The 10,240-nt window shown below is 35.6% G+C and overlaps 1 protein-coding gene across 1 annotated transcript; it reads right to left on the reverse strand.

The window, feature by feature from the left end:
- Nucleotides 1-3,412: 3,412 nt before the first annotated feature.
- Nucleotides 3,413-10,026, reverse strand: LOC104617726 (ubiquitin-protein ligase E3C-like; the record flags this gene model as incomplete). The annotated part of the gene is made up of 2 exons (XM_010283129.1): nucleotides 3,413-4,462; nucleotides 9,896-10,026. Coding segments are annotated over 2 exons (302 nt in total), but the record flags the coding sequence as incomplete, so codon positions are not given.
- Nucleotides 10,027-10,240: the final 214 nt, after the last annotated feature.

The raw sequence follows: 10,240 nt of genomic DNA on the forward strand, positions 1-10,240 counted from the left end.
GAAGCCAAAGAACATATGGTGCTATTTGTAAGTATTCCAAAATAAAAGATACACAATACTAACTTTATAAATGCTATCATGGCACTAAAAGTCTATTTAGCAATGAAAATAATAGAAAAGCAAAGGGAAGCAGATAATTGTAATTATCTAAAATTCCTGAAGAAGCTGAAAGAGATCTTTTTGTACGTGTTTGCTAACAGAGTAACACTCTTCACTATGAATTATATTCTCATGTTTTTATCCAAGGAGGAAGTTTTGTTCCTTCCAAAGATTCTGAAGAATTTTTCCAAAGCCCATCAGTGATCCTCACTACGTAGTTTGAAAGACACACTGAAACAAAGCTAAACCTGCAAAGCTATAAAGCTGCAGTTTGACTGACAGAGTGGGAGCTTCAGAGCTCAAAAACTGAAGCTACCATCATCCTGAAGCTATGGTAACTTCAAGACCAACAAACAGTTAATATTAGCTTCCCTTTAAGAACCTATTCAGTACTATTAATCTTCAACAAGAGAATGCCAAATTTACAGCAAAAAAATGAAAGAAAAGAGTGTTTCTGCAAAGTTTCAAGAAAACTCAAAATCATTTTATTCACAAAAGCAGAAGTCAATAAAAATATAGATATCCTGATCAGTTTTACAGACCATGATCATTTCTTCTCTCCTTCACTGACAGGCAAAGCATCATGAAAAAAACAGTAACAAGCATTTACATCACAAACCATTATTAACACAGATTCATGTATATGAGCAAATGCTTTAAAGTTTTTGCATATAATTATAAATACAAAAAAAATATTACAGCTCCAACAAAACATTCCAAGAAAAACAGCTCTCGTTTTTTTTTGTTTCTGTGCTGTACTATTTTTCAGTGGTGCGAAGAGTATGTGCTGTCTCACTGGCATTTAACAGTTTTTGGTTTAAACTGAAATTTAGCATGAGCTCACTGCTCTCCTTAAAGTGTTTTCTTTGAATTCCAAACTCCTTTATCAATCAAATTAGGATGTTTGTGCTAGATTACTCAAGTGATGCCAAATACCCGTCCACATTGCTACTAATAGCATCAGGAAGCTCTTGTTTTTTTTTTAATTATGGAGCACCCCACACAAAAATAACTGAAGATATCCTTGTTGTTCAAATCAAACTTCTGTCAGCTCAGTGTTTGTTTACACATGAAACCAGAGCCAAATCTTTCCTCTTTTGTAGACATAAATTCTCACTAGAAATTAAAAGTGAGTTTTGTGAAAATTATACAAATCTGGCTTTCAGGACCATGACGGAAGACAACTGAGATCAAGGAACAAGGCCAATCATTTCTGGTTTGGTTTATTTTGTTGGTTTTGTTTTTTTTTTTTTTAATCCAGCTAGTAGGAATAAACCCACATCCAAAAAAATTCTCATGGAGATAAACAGACCAAGTGCTAATTTTATTTTTTTATTCTGCTTTTATGCCTTTTAACTTTGGAGAGATGAAGAATTTGCAACCTCTTCCATCATAAAGATAGACCTTGACAAAAATGGTTTTAAAACAGTTTACAGAATTATAAACAAAAAATTATTTGAAAACAAAAGCCAAACAGAAAATGTCATTTTTCAAAAAGCAAGTACTGAACAGAAATTGACTTTACGGAAGGCTTGTCTTGCACAGAAAACCACTCCAAAGCCATAACTATTACTTCCATAATTCTGATGATCAAAATCTACAACAGTATTTCAGGTTACTTGCATGCAAAGTGCTTCCTGTCTCTGCCTACCTAAACTCTGGGAGGATTACAACTTGGGAGAGAGTTTGCTGCTCTTTTACAAAACAGAAAATCCATTTTTGTACATAAACAATTCTTGCTACATAAGAGCTAAGGAAGATCACTTAGACCATATAGCTCCTCAGGATATGACTAACTACACCTATATTATTTCTCATACCTTTATCTTCTATTCCTTAAAATATCCAGCAATAGATCTTTGAAAGGCAGGGACTCATGGTTCATCCCGACTATAGAAGAAGAGCCGACAGTCAGAACTGAAAGCATGTGTTGCCGAAGGAGAGCCCTACCCTCTTCTTCCTGCAGTCTGGATGCTGAAGGTGGTGTAAGCTGTTGCAGCACAGATTTTCAGCTGACTACCTGCAGAATGAAATCTAGGCTACAATCCCACTGACTTGAGTATGTCAGAATTTCATACTTAATATACAGAATATACAAAACAAGATCACAGAGTACTACATACCGAAGAAATAAAAAGTCAGAGTATTTTCAGCAAACTCAAATTCTCTACTGAGGTTTTCTGCAACTGTGTGATTCTTAACTAAACCTATCTGCAACTCACACTTACTCCCAGCCTACGCTTTCTGTTGAACGTGCATTCATGGTAACAGACAGGAATAGTGTGTACTGTCTCCTTTTACAAAAAGCAGAAAGTGTACATTACCAGTCATGATTTCTTGGCATGACTCCAACATAATCTTCAAAATACAAGTATTTAATAGAAAATTTAAGTTTAATTTTACAAAATACAGAAACAACACTACTCGATGTAGCAAACCAATGGAATTGAAAAATAATTTTGAAATATTTAAAGCAGTAGGTTCTAAAATAAATAATGCTATCTAAAAGAAGTGTTCAGGTTTTGTGATTAGGAGGAGGCAGTTCCACTATCACTGATCTCTTTTTCAATTTCTTTACAAGTTCCATAATTTATGTAGAAAAATATACAAGAACAGAACTTTGGGATAAAGAATAGGTTGGGTATGTAACATTTAACATAAATAAAAAGCCTAAAGCAAAACCAAAAAGAAAACCAATCATTTTATTTCTGTACATCAAGACTACAAATAGTATTTTAACACTTCATTTATTAACCAAATTAAGAAATTATACATTTTTATATGGTTACTAGTAAACATCTTAAAATCACTGTTTCCCCACATTTAAAAGGATATTGCTGGTTACTGCTTATTAAATATGAAATCCAGAGTTTCCAGTAACAGCAAGTATTTTTTTGCATAAGAGATGAATACAAATTTGATTGTAAATTCTGATGATTTAAAATATAAAACTAACGTTCAGAGGGATGCACTTATCAATCTTAAACTTTGAACTGTAATTCCTTTTTTAAGTTGACTGCAGTTTGTATATGAATACCCAACGATGTGCCTACTACTAGAGGATCAGTTCCTTCCATATGAAAGCAAATTTTTTCCCAGATATCAAATTATATTCAGCAGCATATTCCCACCTACTTTTCTTAGCAGAAATACTGCAGGCAGATGGATATAAAAGCTGTTTAATCACAAAACACTAATGAATTTGACTAGTGTCTACAGCACAGATATGGTATTTAAGATGGAAAGAAATGACAGGGAAAAGGAATGTGAACACCACAGGCTTCAAATATAAAAGATAAAGCCTGATAACTTTGGTTCAAATAATTTTAATAGTTGTTACATGTGTATTTTTCCAAAGTGACGACTTTTGTTATGTACTGTTTATGCAATAGGAGTCTGACACATTTAAAAAAATAACCTGTACAGGCACAAGAGACAGAAACAGAACAGAGAAAACATGGATAGTTACATCCATTTATGACAGTGTTCAAGTGATAATGACACAGCCAAAGGTCAAACTTAAAATAATGCAAATCTGATTTCTCTAAGGTATTTCAGAAAGCACAAAGGGAATATTATAAACATTTTATCTCAGTGCCTACCATCCTGAGGGAAGGTAGTATAAATCAAAATCAGTTTTGCAACAACTATGATTTGTAAACAATTCTACAACGTAAGTAAAGATGTTAGGTTATCGGTAACGAGCACTTTCATCCTCTCATTTCTGGGATATCTGCAAGCATCTCCTTCACTTCCATCTAAAAGATTAATGAGAGGGTGTTAGCCCTGTCTCATCTCAATATGCTGCATGATACACAACTTTATTGCCAGTTTGTGAAATTATTTGTGTTCGAACAGCACAAAGCCAAAGCTTCATCTTTGGTTAATTCCACTGAGATATCTGTCACTGTTCTTTAAATGTGCTCTTTCTTCGCATAAACACAGAAACAGCCACACTGCACACAGCATTCATTGTTTTGAATCATAAAGCAGTGTCAATGTACTATTAATTAATGAAAGCTAGCTAAGAAATTGTGTTTAAAAATGAAACCTATTTGAGGGCATTTGATAAGACACAAGAGCTGCAGAAATCTAGACAGAATTCCCTTAAACTGCTTGGGTATGGGTGCTGCTTATAGAGTAGGCACTGGTTAGTTCCTCTGCAGATCATCCGAATAAGCATCAGTTTGACTCAGCTTAGTTCAAATCCAGCAGCACATTCAATGGCATAAAGAAGCTTGCTTCGCATAAGATTTTCATCATAAAACTCAGGAAGCTTCAGCAAGTTCATGCAGGTACTGGCAGTAGGTAGCCTGTCTAAATCAGATCCTCCATTGTGAATGCAAAATGCAGGATATAACTCCTGAAAAAACACAACAAGGAAAAAATATCTGAAAATACATACAAGCCAAATCCTATGCTGTAACAGCTGACAGGAAATAAATCATTAGATTAAAATGCATCACAATGACATATTCAAATGTTTTGATTTTTCATTCCCGGTGACGCCAAAAGCACTCTTGAATTGCGTAGCACTTCCCTCTACTGCATCCCCACCAAGATCCATTAATTTGCAAACCACAAAGCCATTCATCTGGTTCTAAGGAAAAAACAGTAATTTGTTATTGTTCATACACTGTATCCTGCAAATTTCAAATGCTGCAAAAACAGTGAAACACAAAATGAAAAAAGTAATACAGCTGCATGCAAGCAATTTTTTGCTTTGTTTGGGAGAAACAACTGGGATTCAAAACTTCAGACTCTCCTTACAAAGCCTCCCAAATGCCCACGGATGCCGCTTATTCTGTAGGAACAGAAAATGATGGGTTCCTGTCCCACTGAAGTTTCCTGACAGCGAAATACACACTGAACACAGGGAACAACAGACCACTAGCAGTAATGGACCTAAATGGGAAAGGATGCTGTGTCATGTTTGAATGACATAGAATAATTGTCATTGTACAATGACATGGCTTCTTCTGAGAATTACACTTTGGTTTTTTCTTTCCAGGCAGGGCAGGTATTGTTTCTGTATACACAAAAATCCCAACAAAGGCAATTTTGTTCTAGCTAATGAAGTGATGCGCTATGACAATTTTATGCACAAATACTCTACTTTTCATGTAAAAGGGATGTTCTGAGATGAAAGAGGACGAATGAGTGACCAGATCCAAGTACAAATTATAGTACTACATAAATTTGTGATATATAAAAAAAAAAACCAAACAACTAAACAAGCCATGATCAAACACACCCTTTCAGCGTTTTCCTTCTAGAGCTTTAGTTTGTCAGCATACCACAGATATGTAAAACAGCTTTTTCAAGTGGATGAGTACGAATCCATCATTTTCCTTCTACTCACCACAATATACAATGAACATTTCTCTGTTAAAAGCAATTGTCTGATACAATGCTAAAGGCGGTTCTTGCCCTAAAGGGATTTCTGTCTTAACTGATCTTTCAGCAAGCCTACAATTTATGAATTGCAAGAAAAACAGTCCTAATGACTTCAGTGGATCTGTTCATGTGTAAGATTAAGCAAGTATTTACATTACTGTGGTCTAAAACTCTGAATAAAGAGGTACTTCATGTTCTCCAAATAAAGATCAAACTTTACTTGAAGCATTATACTTGGTGTTTCTTCCCAGAGCGATCATAAAGTCACTCAGCTATTATTGGGATGATACTGATGTGCATAGCGACTCTGTAATGATATATACTTATGAGACAGTGATTATTCTCCTGATGTGATAAAAATCTGTTTCTCAAATCAATGGTTAAGACATCTTGTATGTAGCATATTTTTTTAGTAAAATCTAGGGATTTTTTGTTCTGAGAAAGAGTATAGTGAAAAAGGTATTTATCTGTTACCCCTAAAGCACTGCTTTTGCTGGCAAGAAAATACCCATTTTATCAAATGCTTGCCTCAAGGTAAAACAGTTCCAATTTTAGAAACTGGGGAAAAAAAATCCCAGCTCCAAAGGCAGAAGGTCAATTAGACTCTAACCTAAATTATTGTTCAAATGGAGGCCTTAAAAAGTATTTCATGGCTAAAATGCTGCATTTTTAGTGTTCCTTTCAAAATGTTAATTGAATTCTCCTACTTTAGCTTTAAAAATGGAAAAATGAAGTTCTAAATTGAAATGTCATGCCAAGGGCACCATTTGTTGCATAATTAAATACTGTGCAGCAGGAAACTGCAATAGTTTGGAAGTTAAAAGTATCATCAATTTATTATGTGACCTGATTGGAACTTAACAATTTCAACCACGCTTTAATGATTTTTTTTTTATCCGTAACAATCACATTTATTGAACTTATTAAACTTTAATTAGCTTTAGTAAATGTTATTCTGAGTCTGAATCTGGCAGTGAGAGTCTAAAATTTTTAAATGATGCAAAGTTAGACTGGGCTATCCATAAGCTATGAAAGTCAAGACACTTCCTTATCTTAAGATGCACTAACTTTAAGAAAATGTGAGGGTTCTACAATATATAGTATATTTCAGAATAGAATATATAGAATATTTCAAACTGAGAACCAGAAATAGTGTTCCTCTCAGAAAAACGTAGTACCCATATTAAAAATGTAAACAAATTTTGAAGATGGCTTGTGTTAATGTCTACCATCAACATAAATATATTCAGACAGTTACTTGGCTGGTAATATTCAGCACTCCTGAGGCTTGGCAGTCTTCACCTTCAAAGCGCCAAACACCACACTGTCACAGGCTACCAATACATTATTACTGATGACAATACCAATTACCCACTTCCTTTTCCGGCAAACATTTGCTGGAAAACTGCGGGTTTGGTGGTAAATCCCTGTTAACAAGGTATACTGCGAGTACCACACAAGCACTGACCTGGCTCCCGCTCAGCGCTGCCCAGTAAAGCAGCAGGAAAGCCTTTTCACTCTGCTTTCTGTTGCCAGGACTGTTGCATGGGACTGAGCTTGCAAGTCCACTGTACAGTGAATTAATCTTTTAACTTACTGCTATCATGCTGAAAATCTGATGACTATTTTACTTTTCCTAGCCAAGTACGTTAAAGTCAGGTTGTGGCCTATCTCCCAAGTACACACACAAACCTCAGCTTTCCACATTTGGCTTTGCTACATCCTATTTCTAATGCGTCACTGTCAGCCTTAATATTTCTAGACTTTTGATTCACTTCCTCCATCTCTTCAAATGTCACGCTGGCTACCTCAAAGCTGGGCAGCTACATCTGCATTTCCTGCTCTCCCCTTGTAATTAGAAAGGATGACAACAAATGGAGACTTCTCTTTACTTTGTTTTCACACAATTGTTTCCCAGTTCTGCCTTCATTCCAGGACTGATGCGCACTGTTCTATCTTGGTCTCATCCCACAGTTTTCTAATTTTTCTTTCCACTGTCCTGTAAATTCCTGTTTGTTGCTGGAGTAAAGAGACTATACAATGATATTCACACAGACGTGGAAAGTTTAAGAGAATGCTTTCAAGCTTTTAAATAATCAATCACGCAAATCAATCAATGAATACCCTAGATAGGATTCACGTGATTAAACAGCCATCTCCATTGTCTCCATACCCAAATCTAGTCACCCCAGGCTCTCTATACTGTTGAAGGGGATCTAGTTAGTACGTTTCGTGGAATCCAAGACATGCTTCATTTCATCCTGAAGCAGACACGTGAAACAGTCAGACAAATTACTGGGAGTGCTCATTCCTCTCCTAGGTGCCTATAGAAGGAGTGTAGCTGAGCTATAGATTATAGATATTTAAGCAGGAGGATCCATTGCCTATCCACATGCTAAAACACAGCACTCACTACAGCAGCTGAAGGGATTATGAGCAGGGTGACACTGCACAGAGGGTTACAGAACAGTTGTACCAAAGGGAGGTTTAAATGATCACACGCAGCAATGGCAGCGCTGCACATCCGTATCAGCTTACAAAGAAAGAGGAAAATAAACAAAAGGACTGAAGAGGGAAGAGAACATGAAGTTGCAGCACAAAGGGGCAGGTGGAAGTCAAGGGAAAAGGGCCACGCTTCCCTGCAGAACACGGCACTAGAAACAACTCTTCCACTTCCAAATAGCCCTGCAGGCTAAAAAAACAAAACAAAACAAAACAAAACAAAAAACCCCAAAACAAAAAAAAAAAACAAAAAAAAAAAACACAAACCAAAAAAAAGCGCTACTGTTTAACCTACTGGAAGTATTCTTTCATCACCTCTAGCAACTGATCCACATACTACTTTATGGCAGCCCATGTATGTTTTTATATATTTTACATCATTCAAGTGGCAAAAGTGTCTGACAGAGACCACTGTGGTTTCCATTTCAGAGTGTCATCTTGTCTATTTTCCAGAGGAAAACTGTTTTTATGAAAAAAGTATATAATCAGAAGTTTGAAGAAGAAAAACAGTATTAAGTACTACAAATATCTAAGTTGTGTGCATGAGAAAGGTGGGGGGGGTTGTTTCATTTTTTACTTTTGACATCTTTATCACGTGTCACCGCCAGGAAAAGTCACAAGAAAAGGCCCAGAATTAACTTTCACAGTACGATTCAAGAATTGTGAGAATTGTGCAAAATCCCAAATACATTGTTTCTACCTACAGACTATTATACACGTCCGAGTTCCTTGTTCCTATATAAAACATTAGTATCTTTCCCTGAAGTATTTCTATAGTGAGAAAATATTCATTCACACCACTAGAAAAGAGAGTAAGTACAGCATTATTGTATGGAACAGCTAATAAACCTTCAGGACTTACACAATACCTGCATTCATTTCTTATTCGCTCATCTACCTATTTTACCCATAAATGTAGGAAATTCATTTCTATCCATTGATAATTAAATTCTGTATCACACTAGTCCATAATGTGAAAATTTACTAAGTAGACATACTGGAATCCTGTTTAGCAACAATTCTTATTCTTATTTGTAAGCAACTGAGTAATGCAATGCCCATATTTATGCTCCACATAAACCCACCTTCATATTAATTTCATTAATTAGTACAACAGCAAACATGCTGATGACCACTGCACTAAAGGTGATGGTGTCACTATGAAGTAATTTATTCTTTTTATTTTCTTACAGAAAAGCATTGAATGTTTCCATATGTTAGAGGAAATGAAGTCTATGGCCAGTTCTCAGCCAGAATTTTGCAGCCCAGCTGAAACCCATGGGTAGAATATCCCCAGAACTTAATTTCAAAATGTCTTCAGCTTGCGTTGGCCTCTCTGTAGTTTTATTAGCAGCAGACAAAAGTTTTCTTCACACTTAAGCTTAACTGTAAATAGCAATCTAAAGATAGCAGCAAAATATTTATATACAAAGGGTAATGAGTGGTGACTCTATTTAGAAGGAAACAATACATCTCCTGCTTCAAATGATTCATTTAAGAGGTTCAAATTTAACAGTTGCTTTTATATCCTAAATCCTCTTTTGCCTAATTTTGAAGACATTCTTCTTAACTCAACCTGTTCCTTGGAACTGGTAGCAATACTGCTTCTATACAGTAATATGAAACGGCAGCAAGGATCTTCCATGACAAAGAGTAAGTGCTCTAACCCATGTGTTTTTAGTCTTATCAAATTTTGCGGGTAAAATAGAAAACAACAGAACAACATTTCATGAAATATTTTAAAACCACACTCATTATACACACAAGTGCAAACATTGAAACTGTTTCTGTAGTCAGAGAAGGGTATTCTCCAATTGTCAATTCCTACAGACAAGAAAAGCTATCATAATGCTGTAGCATTTATAGAAATTTGCCAGGAATTCGGGAAGACGTATACCTTAAACCCCAGAAGAGGTGGTCGAGAGCAGCTTGTTACAAACTTGAGTAGTTTGCGTTTCTCTTCATCTGTGAAGCTTTCTACAACTCTCCAGAATATTTTAATTACAGGATGATCTGCTGTGTAGCCACCTACAATGAGATTTAAATGACTTATAGATAGAACAGTTTTATGTAAGAAAGAAACTCTTCAGAAAACCTTGCATCAATTTTGAAAAGCTCAGTGAAATTATTAAAACCAGCAGGCTTACATTGCTGACTTCTGCTATCTATAGATCATTTTGATCACTGCACTTTGAGTTTCTCATTCATTGCTCACCTATGGCTACTATCTCCCTCAGCTTCT

The sequence above is a fragment of the Phaethon lepturus genome, unplaced genomic scaffold (genome assembly GCF_000687285.1).
Source record: "Phaethon lepturus isolate BGI_N335 unplaced genomic scaffold, ASM68728v1 scaffold55052, whole genome shotgun sequence".
Classification (NCBI taxonomy): Eukaryota; Metazoa; Chordata; class Aves; order Phaethontiformes; family Phaethontidae; genus Phaethon; species Phaethon lepturus.